This window comes from Thalassophryne amazonica, chromosome 10 (genome assembly GCF_902500255.1).
Source record: "Thalassophryne amazonica chromosome 10, fThaAma1.1, whole genome shotgun sequence".
Classification (NCBI taxonomy): domain Eukaryota; kingdom Metazoa; phylum Chordata; class Actinopteri; order Batrachoidiformes; family Batrachoididae; genus Thalassophryne; species Thalassophryne amazonica.
In genome coordinates, this window is record NC_047112.1 from 37,451,109 (window position 1) to 37,471,442 (window position 20,334).

At 40.4% G+C, this 20,334-nt stretch overlaps 1 protein-coding gene across 2 annotated transcripts; it reads right to left on the minus strand.

Moving 5' to 3' along the window:
* Positions 1–1,691: 1,691 nt before the first annotated feature.
* Positions 1,692–18,552, minus strand: lpxn (leupaxin). 2 transcript variants are annotated; one of them, XM_034179806.1, is made up of 9 exons: positions 18,382–18,551; positions 17,530–17,615; positions 11,414–11,481; positions 9,207–9,297; positions 8,481–8,726; positions 8,218–8,391; positions 7,002–7,083; positions 6,713–6,861; positions 1,692–2,183 (listed from the first exon to the last, which is right to left on the minus strand). In XM_034179806.1, exons 1-9 carry the CDS (start codon positions 18,392–18,394, stop codon positions 1,917–1,919), a joined length of 1,176 nt encoding a protein of 391 aa, XP_034035697.1. In that variant the 5' UTR covers positions 18,395–18,551; the 3' UTR covers positions 1,692–1,916. The 2 variants fall into 2 exon arrangements, with proteins under 2 accessions (XP_034035697.1, XP_034035699.1); XM_034179808.1 differs by lacking the exon at positions 7,002–7,083 and having other exon boundaries at positions 6,713–6,796; positions 18,382–18,552.
* Between the last annotated feature and the right edge of the window lie 1,782 nt (positions 18,553–20,334).

Genomic DNA, 20,334 nt, shown 5'->3' on the forward strand with positions numbered 1-20,334 from the left:
CAAAGTAAAAAAAAGTACACCCTGGGCAGTCCATCGCAGGGCCACATATAGACAGACTGATACTATTATATAATTAAATATTATATCATTTTAATTTGTACCATTGTTGACCATAGTGTCAGCACTGCATCATCATGGAGGATAGTTTGGTATGGTTGCTTCAGGATAGGTTGAAAATGTGCATGATGCAAAAAAGACAATAGCAGTATCTGTAACTGAATATCTGTGGAAAATGTGTCAGTGCAAGAACATTTACAGTATCGTTTCTCGAATCATTCCAACAAAACATTTGTGTAATTATTTTATTATATAATTTTATTATTATTAATATGAGGTGTTGGCTGTGGATATAGCATAGTAATAAGTATGAAAAGTAAATTAAGTAAGTCCCTTCAGTTGCTCCCTTGTTTTCTCTCAGAGTCGCCACAGCAGATCCAAGGTGGATCTGCATATTGATTTGGCACAGGTTTTACCCCGGATACCCTTCCTGACACAACTCCACATTTCTTGGAGAAATGTAGCAGAGATGGGGTTTGAACTGGGAACCTTCCACACTGAAATCAAGTGCACTAGCCACTTGGCCACCACCACTTCCACTTTTACTTTTACTATTACCTCAAACACTACACTGTAAATACTAAATACTTGTCCTTGTTGTTGAAATGTCTTGTCCTGTCATCACCGAGGGAAGGTGAGAAACGAAATTTCGATTCCTTGTATGTCTAGTACATGTGAAGAATTGACAATAAAGCCGACTTTGACTTTGACCCCTGCTACAAACAGCAATGCATAAAAATTCATATACGTACAAACATATTTGTCAGTAGGAAGGGTGTGATCACATGCCTGGAAAAATTTTTTAAAAAGAATGTCAGCCCACCATCCCATCCTGGAATTGGCCAAGAAACTAACTTCTTCACCACCAAGGGATTGGTGGTGAAGACAGCAACTTTATTTTAACCCTAACACTAATCCTCTGCATACTAAATGTAAAATGCAAGCTGAGCACACACATGGGAATTTATAGAATTATGCACAAAATATTATGCTTAATATTTCGTATGATATATGAAACACATCATGAGAATATGCATGCACATGGACCCAGAGATTAAAAAAAGATTTCCTTCCAAACCAACTTTGTTCACTTTGGGACCTTCATTAATCTTCCACAGGCTGAATAAAAGAGCTGGTGTGGACAACGAAGAGGTTGTCTGAAAGCAGTGAATGCCACAGGCCATATGGTCAATCAAAGTCAGAGAAATCTCAGGTTGGTATGCCAATTCCATTCCAGTCACTGCCAATACAAGCTATCAAACCACATAGACAAGCCCCTTGACAAACGCTCTGTCCTGCCAGCTAGCATCTACAGACTGCCAAGTCTTAGGGAAACCAGGATAGTTTAATGGAAACCATGGATTAAAACTGCCATTCAGTGTTATTCTTTCTCTTTATATAACATATTTTATGTGATGGCAGGTAGAAAACCTCATAAACTACCATCTGAGTGTCAGCAACACACTTTTTAGAACATCCAAAGTTCACGTAAAGTGTTTTCCATGTTTTTATCATGGGAAATGGCTATTTCCTTGTGTTTTATGGCCTTGTCATTTATTATTTTCTCTTGTTTGCAATTTCCTTTGACATTTTTACATTGTGTCAATAATTTACATCACACTCTGTGTTATGCAAAGCCAGTCATCCAGCTTCCAAAGTCACTAATTTAATTTGCAATGTTCAAAACTTCAGATGACCGTGAGCGACTGAAAAAGTTTGGTTATCTTTTCCAAAGAAATACAGTCACGCTAATGTTGACAAGACAAACAGTGGACATTTTTAAACATGTTACACAGAAATTCTTAGCAAAACTGCAGCAGGTTGGGGATGTAGCACATCGTTTTTATGGGCTACATGTGTCACACAAAGAGTTTGTTGTAGCACGCTGAGCAGTACGGCTTTCCTTTCTGCTCCGTGAAGATGCCCTGGCTCAGCTGCCGCAGACAGAAGGCGCACACAAAATGCTCAGGGTGAAACTTGCGGTTGAGAGCAGAGATGCAGCGGCTGGTGATGGGCTCACCACAGCCGGCACACAAAGTGCCCTGACGAGAGTGAAAGTGCAGTGAGCAGAGGGGTCGACCATCCAGCTCCATGAAACAGCCGTCAGTGAAGGGCTTCAAACAGTCCTGGACATGGAAACAGAAAGAAAAGAAAAAAGGCAAGAGGAGGAAGAAAAAACACAAACTTAAGTATGGGTGAATAAAATTGGCAGATGTAAGGTTTTGAGAAAAAAAAAACTGATGATTTTTCAGGCTATAGCCCATGAATTGAAAATAATGCAGACTTCAGATTACACATTAGTTTTTTGATTATTCATTCCATTTAAGTGCATTAATTTGGAATTTATTGTCTAAATTTGAATTAAATAGCTCTGAGATGAACTCACAGTTACAGTTGTATGCAAAGGTTTGGGCACCCCTGATAATTTTCATGATTTTCCTATAATCATTTGTTGTCTGGATCAGAAATTTCAATTAAATATATCATATAGCAGATGAACACACTGATATTTGAGAAGTGAAATGAAGTTTCTTGTATTTACAGAAAGTGTGCAATAATTATTTAAACAAAATTGGGCAATTGCATAAATTTGGGCACACTTGTCATTTTATTGATTTAAATACATTTTGCACTAATTGTTGCAACACAAAATTGGTTTGGTAAGCTCATTGACCCTTGACCTCCTTACACAGGTGAATCCAATCACGAGAAAGGGTATTTAAGGTGGCCATTTGTAAATGTTCCACTCTTTGCATCTCTTCTAATGAGTGGCAACATGGGAGCCTTGAAACAACTCTCAAATGATCTGAAAACAAAGATTGTTCAACATTATGGTTTAAGGGAAGGATACCAAAAGCTATCTCAGAGATTTCAGCTGTCAGTTTCCACTGTGAGGAACATAGTGAGGAAATAGAAGACCACAGGCACAGTAGTAGTTAAGGCCCGAAGTGGCAGGCTAAGAAAAATCTCAGATAGCTGAAGCAAAAGATGGTGAGAACACTCATAGTCAACCTGCTCCAAAGACTGACAACATAATCTTGCTGCAGATAGTGATCAACTATACAGCGCACTTTGCACAAAGAGATGCTGTAATGCAGAGGAAGCCATTTCTGTGTACAAGCCACAAACAGAGTCACTTGAGATATGCTAAAGCACATTTGGACAAGCCAGCTTCATTTTGGGATAAGGTGAAGTGGACTAATGAAACTAAAATTGAGTTATTTGGACATAACAAGGGGCAGTATGCATGGCTGAAAAAGAACACAAGATTCCAAAAAAAAAAAAAAAAAACACTTGCTACCTACAGTAAATTTTGGAGGTTGTTCCATCATGCTGTGTAACTGTGTGGCCAGTGCAGGTACTGGGGAATCTTGTTAAAGTTGAGGGTCACATGGATTCCAGTCAACATCAGCAGATTCTTGAGAACAATGTTCAAGAATCAGTGACAAAGTTGAAGTTGCGCCGGGGCTGGATCTTTCAACAAGACAACGACCCTGAACACTGTTTAATGTCTTCTTTGTATATGATTATTCTTTCTCTACAATATTTAGTAAGTTTTAAGAGTTGGTTCAGAGAGAATCAATGCAATGTCAAGACTACTGTTCATTAACAAGGATCCATTTATTAACAGCAGGTACATTACACATCTGCACTGGTTCATCAGGCTTCAGTCATCTTTTAATCCAGACCTAAGATATTTTCTATTTATAGAAATTAATGCAAGCTCTTCCAGGTCCAGGTCCAGGAGATGTACTGGCCGATTTTGGCTCAGTGCTAAGTTTAGATTTGTTTGTTATGTGGTCGTCAGTCAAAATGGCACGTTGTGAAGTTAAACCAGTTTTATTTATTAATTGTATAGTTTGTGGAAGAAAAGTAAGTGGATTTAATTACCCAGGCAGATTAATAGATCCTGCAGCTAATGAACATCTTTCCATAGATTGTTCCTTTGTCTCACAATCTAATAATTCAAAGTGTTTATTTATACTTGTGCTCAGTATTCCAGTAGCAAAAGGACAATTTGTGCATTGAATAAGAGAATCCAGCATCTCTTGCTTTCCAAAATGGTAATGAAGGTCACATGACTGCATTGGGTTTCTAGGTACATGGTGTCTATGTGCACTTTCTTTCTAATATAGTCTGTCATCATAGTTGCCTGTAATGTCAAAGGTGTTAAATTGCCAGGAGGTTGATTAAAATATTTGAGCTACGGCCACTTCACCCTCTTTATGGCGTGCTTCACCTCCTGTAACTGAGTTAAACCCACCTGCAAAGAGCCATCTAAAAACATGTGTAAACATGATAATGGTAAACATTAGCGAAATGCTAGAGCTTGCCCCCACCCCTCTGGAACTCAACCACCTCCATCATATTTCATGTATAAATCCTCAGTTTCGTGATACAATTTCAACTGAGTTCACACCCAGAGTGGTTGGAGAATGTTTACACTTGTTTTTTACAACAGTTAGGCCATGTTTACGTCACTCCATGTGGCAAATTAGCAAAATGCTGGAGGAGCTACCTCCATCAATGTATTTAATATATAAATCAGCAGTTTATTGACACAATTTCAATTCCCATAGTTCCCATCCAGAATGGTCAGAGCCTTCATACTACGTGCAAAGGGGTTTACATTGTGTTTTTTTTTTACCGATTTACACTGTTTACACCGCTGCACGAGACTTAGCAAAATTCTAGAGGAATTCCACCCTGTATATAAATCGCCAGTTCACCAATGCAATTTCACCTTAGTTCATGACCAGAGCAGTTGGAGAATCTATGCTATGTACGGTGCATCCGGAAAGTATTCACAGCGTTTCACTTTTTCCACATTTTGTCAGGTTGCAGCCTTATTCCAAAATGGATGAAAATCATTGTTTTCCTCAAAATTTGACACACAATGCCTGCCCCATAATGACAATGTGAAAAACGTTGTTTTTTTTTGCAAAAAAAAAAAAAATTATTTTAAAGAAATCTGGAGACCACCTGGGGTAAATTCAGTTGATTGGACATGATTTACAAAAGTACGCACCTGTCTACATATAAGGTCCCACAGTTGACAGCGCATGTCAGAACACAAACCAAGAATGAAGTCAAAGGAATTGTCTGTAGACCTCAGAGACAGGATTGTCTTGAGACACAAATCTGGGTAAGGGCACAGAAACATTTCTGCTGCTTTGAAGGTCCCAACAAGCACAGTGGCCTCGATCATCCATAAATGGAAAAATGCCAGACCCACCAGGACTCTTCCTACAGCTCGCCACCCATCTAAACTGAGCGACCTGATGATCGCTCTGTCAGAGTTCCAGCATTCCTCTGTGGAGAGAGGAGAACCTTCCAGAAGGTCAACCATCTCTTCAGCAATCCACCAATCAGGCCTGTATGGTAGAGTGGCCAGACAGAAGCCACTCCTTAATAAAAGGCACATGGCAGCCCACCTGGAGTTTGCCAAAAGACACCTGAAGGACTCTCAGACCATGAGAAACAAAAGTCTCTGGTCTGATGAGACAAAGATTGAACTCTTTGGTGTGACTGCCAGGCGTCATGTCTGGAGGAAACCAGGCACCATACCTACACTGAAGCCTGGTGGTGGCTGCATCATGCTGTGGGGATGTTTTTTAGTGGCAGGAACTGGGAGACTAGTCAGGATGAGGGAAAGATGAATGCAGCAATGTACAGAGACATCCTGAATGAAAACCTGCTCATGAGCGCTCTTGACCCCCAGACTGAGGCAATGGTTCATCTTTCAGCAAGACAATGACCCTAAGCACACAGCCAAGATATCAAAGGAGTGGCTTCAGGACAACTCTGTGAATGTCCTTGAGTGGCTCAGCCAGAGCCCAGACCTGTATTCAATTGAACATCTTTGGAGAGATCTGAAAATGGCTGTGCACCAACGTGCCAAGACCAACCTGATCTGAGCTTGAGAGATTCTGCAAAGAGGAACTGAAAAAACTGCCCAAAGATAGCTGCACCAAGTTTGTGGCATCACATTCAAGAAGACCTGAGGCTGTAATTGCTGCCAAAAGTGCATCAACAAAGTGTTGAGCAAAGGGTGTGAATACTTATGCCTATGTGATTTCTTGTTATTTTTTTTATTTTTTTTTATAAATTTGCTAAAATTTCAAAAACCTTTGTTCATGTTGTCACTATGGGGTGCTGTGCATAGAATTTTCAAGGGGGAAAAAATGAAGTTACTCCATTTTGGAATAAGGCTGTAACATAACAAAATGTGGAAAATGTTTGTGCTGTGAATACTTTCTGGATGCACTGTATGAAGGGATTTGCACTGGTTTTAAGGCAGAGTTATGATGTGGTCGTGGTGCTACATGAGATCTTACTGTACTTCAGAACTGTATAACTTGTATGTACAGTATATTCCCCTTCAAGCACAGCCTTGCACCACCAAAATATCTCAAAGACCAAGACCTTCAACAGATCTAGCCGCAACAGGAAAAATTGCAACTGTATTTGTAGAACAGAGAAAGAAAATATGGAACAAGACAAGAGCTGTTATAATATAAAATATGCATGAGGTTTTTTCTCATCCATGTGGCCAAATGTTGCAAAGAAACCAAATGCAGCAATCTTTTTTATTTATTCCCTGACTTGTCATGTGAGCCTGAGCAATGTGTGTGGTCTGAGCTAAGAGGCTCACCGCACAGACAAAGCACTCTGGATGCCAGGTGCCATTGGCTGCAGTCAGGTACTTCTCCATCACCGACTCGCCACAGCCGGAGCACTTTGGAGCAAAGAGGTGATAGAAGTCTTTCCTACAATACGGCTTACCATCCTTCTCGTGGAAACCTGGGAATGAATAGCAGAGGCTTTCAGTGACTGACTAGATAAGATACATTAATAATGCATTCAATCATTCGATAAGTGTTTCCTGGCAGTGTGGTTTTCTGGTAGAGGGATGGAAAGGAAAGAAGGAACAAGCCTCAAACCTTCAGGTCCAAACAGGCATCCACAGCAAGCACAGAAGAAGTGCTCCGGGTGCCAATTCTGGTCCAAGGCTGTCAGGATGTTCTGGAAGAACAGCCAGTTATGAGAATATTACATCATGTTTTCTTCCTCTGGGGGTACTAAAGTCTGTTTCATGTCACTGTTAAATTGTCAGGAAGGAAAAAAAAAAGTGGATTGTAAACCACATGAAATAAAGCACATGGAATGTGGCAATAGTTTGTGATAAATCTAATCAGATATCAGGTTGGTTGACAACTTACTCAGTCCGCATAAACCCAATTTCATCTGTTTGCTTTTTGCATGCTGGATATTTCACACACACAGACACACACAGACTAAAAGGTCAAATCCACAATCTGTCATTTTCTTGGCTGTAGTGTTTTGTATCTATTTTTGTCCATTTGCAATATTGAGGTTTCTGGAGATAATCTCAGCCAACTCTTGATGGTTTTGACTCAGATGTGGCACAGTGAGTCTCCACAGGCGGAGCCAGTACATGCCTTTTTTTTTTCCACAATCCTGCCAAAATCCTAAATCCTAGACCTCTTCCCTATTGCACATAGAAGTTCCTGGCATACTCCTGTTTGACACATCTCTTTTTCCTTCACCTTTACCTCAGTGTTGCAGAGTGGATACTTGATTTTCACCACAATCCCACCAGAACCATAAATGCTATTGTGTTTCAAACAGAATTTATTTTTTCCCTCTTTGACATAGAGGTTTCTGGAATCTGACATTACTCCTGTTTGATACATCTCCTTGAAATTTGATACAAGGGTTCACATCTGTTTAATCACTGCATACTATTATTATTTTTTTTAATTATTTTTTTATTTTGTCAAGATCCTGCAAGAATTCTAAAAGTCAGTTTGGCTCAATCCTGTTTAATGTACCTCCTTCAAATTTAGGACAGAGTTGTAATGTACATTGTTTTTGGCCCACACATACTCAAAATGTGTGTGTATGTACATATATATATTATAGATAGATTTTCCAGCCAAATAATGCAATACTCAAAATGTGTATATATATATATATATATATATATATATCAACACGAGTTATGTAATACTAACAAAAACATCTGAAATGCACATGCACAGTATGGCAGGAATGGATTTTCAAGCCAAATAATGCAACCAGTATTTCATTCTTGCACACAATAACCAAATAAATGAAATATTGTCAAGGAATCACCTGCAGGATGGGACCTTTGCAGTAGGCACAACGAGGAGAGAAGAGCTGATGGTAGTCTTTGTCACAGTACGGCTGTCCTTCTCTCTCAAAGAATCTTGCGGTGGCCAGCTCCGTCTTACACACAGCACACACAAAGTGCTCAGAGTGCCACACTTCGCCCAGCGCAGTGATCATCTGGATAAATGAAAGCATTCTTCTGTTTGTTCTCTGACCCAAACTGAATTTTGACGACATGGATTTCAGTGCTTTAGTTCAGTTATTACCTTTCCCACTATGCATTTGTTGCAGGAAGCACAGTGGCCCTTGGCGACAGTGCGGACTCCAATTTTCTCCAGGTCAGAGCTCAGCCCTCCCAGCATGTCATCTATAGCGTCTGTTTTCTTTGAGGCCTTCACACATGACCCCGCTGTGCTGCTGCTCTCTGTTTTCTGCTGCTGACCACCTTCTTTTTTCCTTTTCACAGACTCCTTTTGTGTAAGAGGCAGTGGGGTGGGTGATGGTCCTACATCCTCAAATAAATAAATAAATAGGACAGAACTAAGCACATATATTTGTTATTTTTACTTACATTTCTATTTCCAGGGAGCTTTGTGGTTTTAACATTTAATCAATACTGCCCCCTGTTGTGGAAACTGTTTAATTTCATTTATATTTGAGAAGTAGACTCGGGTATCTGGGCAGCACGGTGACTTAATGTGTTAGTTTGTCTACATGAGACCCTGCGACAGACTGGCATCCTGCCCAGGGTGTACACCACCTCACGCCCTGTGGCTGCTGGGATAGGCTCTGCCCCCGTGACCTTTGATTGAAGTAAGTGGGTATAGAAAATGGATGGATGAATTGAGAAATCTACTGTTGTTTACAACAACATTCAACACCACTGTAGATTAATTTTTTTGGGGGGGGGGGGGGGGGTCTGACACTGCACAGAGGAGTAACATTCACTGTGTCATTTAATTTCAACACTGAATGAGGTCGGTGCCACTGACCTGTTGACCCAGCAGGTCCTGCATGATGATGTCAAGCTCATTGGTGACTGAGGCTGGATTCATGGAAGCTGCCACAGGAGCTGGCAGATCACTAAAACAGCAGATGCAGACCTTAAATTTTCAAATCTGCCAAGACAACAGTTCATCCCAGGAGTAATGTTGCATCAAAATTGCAGTTTATGTGGTGCATGAGGTCCTGGGTGATATTTTTTTCATGTAGTCATGTTGTGATGTGGAGTTTAAAAAAAGTGTAAGAAACCCAGAAAACAGACAACATAAATTACTTAAAGTGACAATGTTTGGTCTGGAGGAATAATTGTGTCTTATTCTCAGATGTATATAAGTACCGTGCTTTTTTTAAGGAGGTTATTTATTTATTTATTTATTGCTTTGGGGAGGAGGATCCCCTTCATATTCAATGCAGGTCCCATTTTGTGATTTCAAAATGTTAATTCTCAAAAACAGTAACAAAACTCAAATGTCACACATACATGGGTTTACCACCCAGTGCACAATTCCATAAAGACAACAAACAGGATAATAATCAGCGGATAATGAATTTGGTTGACATGATGCTCTTCTAAAACAAGAATTCAGATTTCAGTGTACGTAAACAGTAGTCAGACAAAATAACTAATTTAATTTGTCTTTAATTCTTAGCAGTCTTTGTCATATATTAATTCATATTTTCTTTCATTCATTCATTTTCTATACAAGCTTACTCCAATTATGGGTCAAGGGGCTTGGAGCCTATCCCAGCAGTCACAGGGCAAGAGGCGGTGTACACCCTGGATGGAACACCAGTCTATCACAGTTAATATTTACATGAATTCCATTATTGTTCCACCATCTTTGTTATATGGTTCTCTTTAAACTCATGCCCATGGGGGGGGGGGGGGGGGGGCACAGTGAGAGACAGAAATAACTATTTAAAATTTTATGATTTCTATTCTTGAATGAAAAAGGGGGGTTGCTTTTCTGGATGATAGTAATGTAATTTCATTACATTTTAGTGATGCCTTAATGGCATCTTGCATACCACATTATAACAAATGATTGGCTTATCACTATAGGCTTTTGATGACTTTGCTAGCTCTGTTGGTTCTGGAAATATTTCAGAAATGTGAGACTTTTTTTTTTTTTACAATTATACTGTAATTTTATAATGTTAAGCCATTCATGTTATTTGGACACATTATGATCTCGTGCAACCGATGTTCATATTTACATCATGTAAATCCAAAAGACTTTTTTTCACTATGCAGCAATATTGTTGAAATATTTTTGGCGATACTGATCTTGACCTGTATAGAATTTGCTTCAAAATTAATCAGCTACAAATACTCAACCAAAGACAATTCCTACTAAGTTTGATGAAAATCAGCTCAAATGTTACAGAGTAAGTTTGTCATTGTTGTGGCAAATCCTCTGTGGCGAGGAAAATGGTCTCTTGGTCAAGTCGATCTAGAGATGCCTGTGCATGGATTTATTTAACATGGGAATGTTGTTGCGCACCAACAAACACACAGACCTGGACAGATCTTTAGTCTGGTCAGTGGCTGGGAAATCCTAGATGACTGGGGTCTGATGACCTGCTGCAGCCTTTATTAGCCTTCACAGCCACTGGGTTACAGGCATCACCTCCTCTGCCTGATCTGCCATTGAGGCCTTCCTGTTTTACCAGAGCCCCATTAGCAGCAGTGCTGCCATCCGCCCCATATTGGGTGGGACAGTCCTGGTATTTACCCCCGTGTCCCGCACACACTCATGCGGGATGCCCATTAGACCCACATTTGTGTGGGTCCAGCCACGCTCCTGGACCCCCGAGCTATGCTTCTCATACTTGGCACTCACGGCCATGTGTGGGTGTCCCACATTGGTAAATTCAAATGTTGGCAAGTATGTAGCAGCCTCGTGTTTAGGGTTACAATAGCGACCATGGGTCACACAAGGTCCCCACTGTATTTCACCCCAACAGGCAATCCCCTACTTGATCCATTATCCAGGTGTCACGAAGGGAACATTCACTGCCACTGCACACAGGGTAAAAAACGGCTTCAGATAAACATCTGAGACCCAGTGTTTACTCTGGCACTTTAAAAACCATTTTAAAATGATAAACTTCCTTTGCACTGGTTTGCTCTGCAACATTCACTCTGTGATAATGAGAATCAGGGAGCATCGGGAATCCAGAGATTATGGCTCACCTGTAGGTATTTGAGCAGCCAGAACCTTTGCTTTGCTTGTCATATCCAGCATAAACTGGAGGCGGCAACTTTGGAAACAAACACAAAATACAAAAACATTTGACATTTTCAATGAAATCATGTTACAAGTTAATCTAGTTTAGTGCAATTTAAATGTATCCTAAAGGCTTGCAGGTTAGAAGGTAAAGTGCCTGCAGGAATGAAGGCTGAGCAAATGTTCATTGCAGTGACTGTCTTTTTTGTTAACGCAGTGTTTTCCACAAATTCATTGCAGCAAAGGCACAAAAAAAAAACGAGAAAAATGTTCATTTCAACAAAAATCATCTGAACACTGAAACAATTTATAAATCCCATGTGATGAATTACAAATCATGTTTGCAGGATTTATTCAAACCTTTTAAATAACATGTGAAGTACAATAGAGGCTAATTTTTTTCCAAGAAAGAAAAGATAAATGAATGACGTTTTCCAGCAGAACATTAATCAAAGTCAAATTAGCACGCATTCTATTATGCGCTCAGCTTTCCTTAATCAAGATGATTTTTCTTAATTTACTCATGTGCATGACTATTATCCACTACTATAAGCAACAGGCTCATTGTGCTCATAGACTGTATATATACTGAAGAAGGCCTGTGTGAGATCACCCATAGTTTACCTGAAACACCCAATAAGAAGCATGTGTTTGGGCTATGTAAATGGACTGCATTTATATAGCGCAGGAGTGGCCAAGTTCAGTCCTCGAGAGCCACCTTCCTGACACTCTTAGTTGTCTCCCTGCTAATGAGTCATTCATTAAGGACCTTGCCCAAGGGCCCTTAGTGATTTTCCAGTCAGGCTGGGACTTGAACCAAGGATCCTCTGGTCTCAAGCCCAACGCTTGACCACTAGACCATCACCTCCCCATACATAACAGGCGTCACTATGTTCACAGCAGGATGATGAAATCATTAATGCAAAAAGGGGTGGAGCATGGGTGGCTCCGTGTGTGACAACAGAAGCCTGAACATGCCCCTCTGTTAGGGCCCCTTCACACATAGTGCGAAATTTGGTTGAAGTGCACATAAAGCAGGAATCGTGTACAAAACGTGTAAAATCATCCTTACCTCGAACGCCTCGTACATCTGTTGCTACAACTATTTGCGCACACCAGCAGCTGAAAGACAGAGTGTGCGCTGTCCGAACCCATCGATCCCTCTTGTGGCAGGTGTCAGCCAAATTGCAGCTGAAACACACGAATATATAACACCACTCGTTTGGGACTTAGAAAATGTGTGGCCATTCGCACTCTTGGCAGGACAACAGTCTGCAGACAATCACTGTCATGCTGGCTTTGGTGTGTGCATTTGGTGTGTGCGCTGAATTGACAGGAGTTGTGTCTGCCCACTGAAGCGGCTGTGGAGATCTGTCATTCTGGACATCCCAGCTCACAACACGTACTGTGTTTGGACGGACATAGACTAACTGCCCACTGTGATACACACGTGTCTGTTTGCTGTCATCACGTGGACATAAATAAAAACATATATCGCTGTGGCAATATATGCTGTGAGCTGCACCGTGCGTGCACTCCCTCGCTGCAGCCCATTGATAGGCTACCCCCAGGTTGATCAGAACAAGCAGCGGGCGATCTGACTTTCACGTTGCTCACGTGAGCTCTGTTCCATATGACGCACTGTCAGTTCTGGCGTTCACAAGACACATGTTGGGCAGGACACGCACCAGCAGATGTGGACATGAGAAAAGCAAACAGCTTCCATTCATGTCATTTCATGACTGTATGTCTGTGACCATGGGTCATCTACAGAGGAGCAGATGGATCATTTTTGTATTGCCTGCTTGATAAGACGGATTCAATATAAAATGTTGTGTTTTTATGGTGTATGGTTAGATTTTTTTTTTTTAAATACGTCCATCTCTTTGTTGATTTCAGGCATTTTCAGGCATATTTTTAGAGAAAAAATTACTCATAACCATCCCAAAGACATATCATTATCTTTGGCTGCTTTCAGTAATGCTGGTATTTGGTTAGACTCTTTCTCTCTGATTGTTCTGTCTGAGTTATTTTCATTAGTTACTTCCTCCAAACCATCAACATGTCTAGTAGACCCCATTCCTACCAGGCTGCTCAAGGAAGCCCTACCATTAATTAATGCTTCGATCTTAAATATGATCAATCTATCTTTATTAGTTGGTTATGTACCACAGGCTTTTAAGGTGGCAGTAATTAAACCATTACTTACGAGTAAAAAGCCATCACTTGACCCAGCTATCTTAGCTAATTATAGGCCAATCTCCAACCTTCCTTTTCTCTCAAAAATTCTTGAAAGGGTAGTTGTAAAACAGCTAACTGAGCATCTGCAGAGGAATGGTCTATTTGAAGAGTTTCAGTCAGGTTTTAGAATTCATCATAGTACAGAAACAGCATTAGTGAAGGTTACAAATGATCTTCTTATGGCCTCAGACAATGGACTCATCTCTGTGCTTGTCCTGTTAGACCTCAGTGCAGCTTTTGACACTGTTGACCATAAAATTTTATTACAGAGATTAGAGCATGCCATAGGTATTAAAGGCACTGCGCTGCGGTGGTTTGAATCATATTTATCTAATAGATTACAATTTGTTCATGTAAATGGGGAGTCTTCTTCACAGATTAAAGTTAATTATGGAGTTCCACAAGGTTCTGTGCTAGGACCAATTTTATTCACTTTATACATGCTTCCCTTAGGCTGTATTATTAGAAAGCATTGTTTAAATTTTCATTGTTACGCAGATGATACCCAGCTTTATCTATCCATGAAGCCAGAGGACACACACCAATTAGTTAAACTGCAGGAATGTCTTACAGACATAAAGACATGGATGACTTCTAATTCCCTGCTTTTAAATTCAGATAAAACTGAAGTTATTGTACTTGGCCCCACAAATCTTAGAAACATGGTGTCTAACTAGATCCTTACTCTGGATGGCATTACCCTGACCTCCAGTAATACTGTAAGAAATCTTGGAGTCATTTTTGATCAGGATATGTCCTTCAATGCGCATATTAAGCAAATATGTAGAACTGCTTTTTTGCATTTGCGCAATATCTCTAAAATTAGAAAGGTCTTGTCTCAGAGTGATGCTGAAAAACTAATTCATGCATTTATTTCCTCTAGGCTGGACTATTGTAATTCATTATTATCAGGTTGTCCTAAAAGTTCCCTGAAAAACCTTCAGTTAATTCAAAATGCTGCAGCTAGAGTACTGACAGGGACTAGAAGGAGAGAGCATATTTCACCCATATTGGCCTCTCTTCATTGGCTTCCTGTTAATTCTAGAATAGAATTTAAAATTCTTCTTCTTACTTATAAGGTTTTGAATAATCAGGTCCCATCTTATCTTAGGGACCTCATAGTACCATATCACCCCAATAGAGCGCTTCGCTCTCAGACTGCAGGCTTACTTGTAGTTCCTAGGGTTTGTAAGAGTAGAATGGGAGGCAGACCCTTCAGCTTTCAGGCTCCTCTCCTCTGGAACCAGCTCCCAATTCGGATCAGGGAGACAGACACCCTCTCTACTTTTAAGATTAGGCTTAAAACTTTCCTTTTTGCTAAAGCTTATTGTTAGGGCTGGATCAGGTGACCCTGAACCATCCCTTAGTTATGCTGCTATAGACTTATACTGCTGGGGGGTTCCCATGATGCACTGAGTGTTTCTTTCTCTTTTTGCTCTGTATGCACCACTGTGCATTTAATCATTAGTGATTGATCTCTGCTCTCTTCCACAGCATGTCTTTTTCCTGATTCTCTCCCCTCAGCCCCAACCAGTCCCAGCAGAAGACTGCCCCTCCCTGAGCCTGGTTCTGCTGGAGGTTTCTTCCTGTTAAAAGGGAGTTTTTCCTTCCCACTGTCGCCAAGTGCTTGCTCACAGGGGGTCGTTTTGACCATTGGGGTTTTTCTGTAATTATTGTATGGCTTTTGCCTAAAGCGCCTTGGGGCAACTCTTTGTTGTGATTTGGCGCTATATAAATAAAATTGATTTGATTTGATCTGATTTTCCCCGCACCATTTACAGGCCAGACGGTAGCTCAGTGGTAAAGTTTTGGGCTCGCAATTAATAAAGTGCAGGTACAAATCTTGTGGGTGGTATGGTTTTTTAAATATATATTCCACATCAGTGGAGCGATGTGGTCTTCCAGGTACCAGCTGGTTTTTATGTTTTATTTGTTCCACATAAGCGCCGAGATGTGGTTCCACAGGTACCAGCTGGTTTCTATTTTTTATTTATTCCACATCAGCAGCGTGATGTGGTGCACCTTGCACTGTGTTCCTGCTTGATAGACACCGTCACGTGCACGAACCCTCACACTGGGATTGTGCACACCTGCCCATCGGCGCAACGTTTCGTGGTGCACTAATTCAAACTGTTTCGCGCTGTTTCACTGTATTTGACCAAATTTTGCACTATATGTGAAGGAGCCTTTAGAGTGTGAACCAGCTTACAGGGTAGCATCAGTTCAGGTGTTTATTAAATCATATTTTTGGGGACTGCGCTGCAGTCCTCCTAAAGATGTATTTTGTTGTGGACATTAAAAGTTATGAGCTGCTTATTTTCCCAGTAATCATACAAGTAGACCAAATGGATCTGGCTATCGACAGCTGGTAAAACTGTTAACGCTGTTAGCGTGCAACATTACATCTGATGAGAATTTCACTCAGTGCGGATATTGCAAAGGGGTCTTCAACTCCAATCCTTGAGGGCCGGCGTCCTGCACCTTTTAGATGTGTCCCTGGTCCATCACACCTGAATCAAATAGCTGAATTACCTCCTCAGTATGCAGTCAAATTTTCCAGAGTGCTGCTAATGACCTCATTAATTGACTCAAGTGTGTTGAAGCAAGACACCCGCCCTCGAGGACACACAACAACCCAGATTATTCCAGGTGTTTGTAATAAAATACTCCAAAAGGACAGACACAGTCCCCACTACCAGCCGCATCGAGCGGATACTGAGCTGCTCTAAAGTTGGACATTTTAAGATGGGCTCCTAAGAGAATGTGCTCTGTTTTGGAGCCAGCCTCAAGTGGCCAGTCAAGGAACTGCATTTTGTTATGATTGAAGTTTACCACTTGGCTATGTCCCACAGCTCTTGAAATGGAGCAATATCTCCACCTGGTGGACATTTTATTTAGGTACAATAAAATTTCACCAAGAACTCTAATTATTATTGTGTTGCTCTGTATTTGATTCTGTCTGTCTGTCTCTCCCTCTCTCCCTCTATCTCTCCTTCTCTGCTCCTGCCAGTGGCACTGTGGACTACTGATTGCTAATTATGGACACCTGCGACAGCTGTCACACCTGCACCTCAATTACCAGGCTACTTATTCCCCGGATTTCCTGCCATGTGTAACGGAGGCCAGCAGGTGTCGCTGTGCAGATGTAGTTAGTAAACCTCACTTCCAACAGCTCAAAAGGATTCTCTGGTCACAAGGCCAGAGCCCTGGGTTTTAGCCTTCTGGTTAGAGAGTCCGACTCCCATGCCGGAGCTCGTGAGTTCGCGTCCCGAGGGGAGTGAATGGGCGGAGTCATAACAACACAACGCAGAGTGCAGCTGCTACACATGCATCGCCAGATTATTCCGACTCTCAAGCGGTACCCCTGGTCTTCTGTGTTTGAAGATTTGTCTTTGAGTTTATCTCTGTGTCTCTGAAGCTCAGCTTGATGGTGTCACTAGAATCATTAGCCTGTTTGTTTTTGTATTATCGGAACCATACTGCTGCCATAGCTTCCACTCAGTCGTACACCTGGTAATTCTCACAATGCACCAACAGTACCCACTGTCATCCCATCATCCCATCCTCCCGCACCTCCACCAAAGCTCAGCATTTCATTAATAAACCTGTTGCATTTTACTGCTACTTCTTTGTATTTCTGGGTCCTTTTCCTGTTGTTTGAGCTGTTGTAGAACTGAACATATCAATTATGGTTATTATTATTAGTATATTTCAAAGTAGCAAAACAAGAAAAGTACACAATTTTTAATTCAGTTTGTGAATAAACTATAAGCATCATAAATACATTTCGCTCAGCTGCTCCATCATTACAAAAGCGTTTTATCGAGATGACAGTTTTCACCTCTCCATAAGATGCTTCATTGCTTTTGTTCTCATCAAGGTTCTTTGCAGTTGCTGATTTCAGGGCCAATTCTTCCAGCAACAAATCTGTGACAGAATATATAAACAACATTTAAAACATGTACCGTATTATTTGGACAAACAATACAGAAAAAGGTGCAGTTTAAGGTTTCTACATGCAAAACTGTTTCCACAGGAAGTGCACAAGTTGCAGAACTGAAACTTGCGGTAATGTCGCAAGATTTTCAACACAGATCTTTCACTGAAATGATCTTTTTTTCCTTCACTGAATGTAAACCTCAAACACACGATCAAGTTTATTCTAATGCAGTCTACATGTGGCTGTGGAAATGAAAAACAAAATAGTTCAACTTTTAATATAAATGTTTTTGTAAATGTGTTTCTCAGTTTAAATATATTACAACACACATCGTGTAGTAACAGAACAAGTTTAGATATGAAAAATCCAAATCCACACAGCAAAAAGGCAGTTTAAATTCATTTATCCAATTAATGAACCATCGACTTAATTACAATTACAATTCAGTATATAATAGATAACTACTGACTGAAAAACTACGAGCTGTGTCTATTTCCATGATAAAATCCTCATCTCACATTGATTTGATATAATAATAAACTTTGTGTAACACATTCAATATAGGCTATTGTTCAAATAAATAAAACTTATATGAAGTTAGTAAAAAGAATACATTTTGTAATTCATAATACCTCACACTGAGTTTTTCATAATTATAATTAATAATGCCATATATGATGTAACATGATTATTTGATTTGTTTTCAGAATAAAAACTGTAAAACAGAAAAAACATCAGTGGAAGTTTTCTTACCAAGCTCATCCATGTGTGCATTTGCTCCAGGAACAGACTTAATGTGACTGCGTTAGACTGGTGGTTGGTTCCTAAGGTTACCAGCTCATCTGGTCAAAATCATCACTTCCTCTAGAGAAAGTTTACTTTCATTTGTTTCCTGAATGAAGTCTTATCCATGTTTAATATGAACTGTTTGTGATTTCGGGTTTTTGCAGAAACTAACAGTTGGAGAATATCAAAGATGAAGCAGGATGTAGTGTTTTGTTCAGTTGTGTGTTTTTGAAAGAGTGATGATACAAAGCAAAAACACAATACGGTGGAAACATTAACAGCACTTCAGTTTTTCTGTCTCTAAAACACTGACTGGCACAGAAATGAGTTTTATTTATTTGTTTGTTTTTAAAGGTTCATTGATCACCACTTCATGTCCCGGTCCATACTTTTCTGCATGTTGTTTACTACCATAAAGGTGTAGATGAACTAAATTAGAAGTACTATGGGACAATTAACTGAATTTTTTTCATGACAAGTTTTTTCTGGTAAAGGAACCTGCGTTGGCTTTTCTCATAATTATGAGAAAAGCGCTCGTAATTATGAGATAAGGTGTCAAATTTTTTTATTTTTTGTTTTTTATACAATCAATGCAATGCTCTTCTGTAGTTCAAGCTTTTCCAGTAGATTATGTCTTACATATTTGGATGCAAATGGAATGAAACACACTGGCAATCTTTTTTCCCCGCACTTATTGATTATAAAGAATTGCATCGAAGATAAGATTCAGTTTTATGAATCAGAGGGCGAATGCATACCCTGCACAATGTGCTCACTGAGATATTGTTAACTTGTCAACCAGAGCCATGTGTGTTACATGTGTTTCACAGAGTGGACTGCAGCAGTCAGCAGCCAAAATCCCTGATCTCATAGATGATCCCAATGAATACACTGGTTTAAATAAGGCTTCAAGTAAAAGCAGAGTTACATTACCATCTCCACACCACCCATGCGGCTGCTCTATAGACCTCCTGGCAGCAGCTCAGTTGTATTGTTTGGGGCCAATTGTGTTTTTTGTCAAGACCCAAGGTCAAGACGATGTACAATTGCACCCCACAGGGGTTGGTGGCAGGAATCAGCCACCTTTTCTCCTGTAAGATCCCGCTTTTTTGGACACACGGCACACGCTCACCCTCCGATGAGTGTGTTTGTGTACAAAACCAGCTCTCCGTCTCTGGGGTCCGACCTTCGTGTCTCCACGGGTATTACCCGACAGGGCTGCACAAAGGCTGTTCAAGCTGGTGGCGAGGAGATTCATCTAGCCGCTCACTGCCTCCATCCGGACGTCCACCCCGCTGAAGCTGATCTCGCACCCCGGTCGAATAGCCTTCTCTGGAACCAGGATACGAACCGGCCACGCCCGTTAACGGCAGCTCTCCTCTTATGGATCAGGGCTCTTGGAATGTTGCTAGATTTTGAATTTAGTGACTCGTACAGCGAGTCCCCAGGATGTGTTATTTTCTTTAAAAAACCAGACTAACCTTTTAGAGCACTTTTTGATGTTGTACACCCAATAAACTTTAACTTTTACACCTTAAGAAGCATCAATAAATCCAATGTCCGAGCCGTAATACTTTAACTGCATGCTTGGAAATTTATTGCAGGTTTTGCAAGTGCCAATAACATAATCAACGTAGATTATATGATGATAATTTCACAACAGTAATTCAAGTATAATTAGAATAATGATTGGCAGAGATTTTTGTTTTTGATTCAATAATTCCGACTGATCTTACTTTGACTGGGACTGGATTGACTTCTTAACAATTTTTCTAGGAGTGAGGGAAGGAGGTTTTTGAGGTTAAAGTCCCCAGCTCGATGAACTTGATTTCCTCTTCATCAGCTATTAGTCGTTAGCTGACCACGATCCTTGTGTGATGTTGTAATCCTTCAGGAAGTTAATCCACATAAGAGTTTATT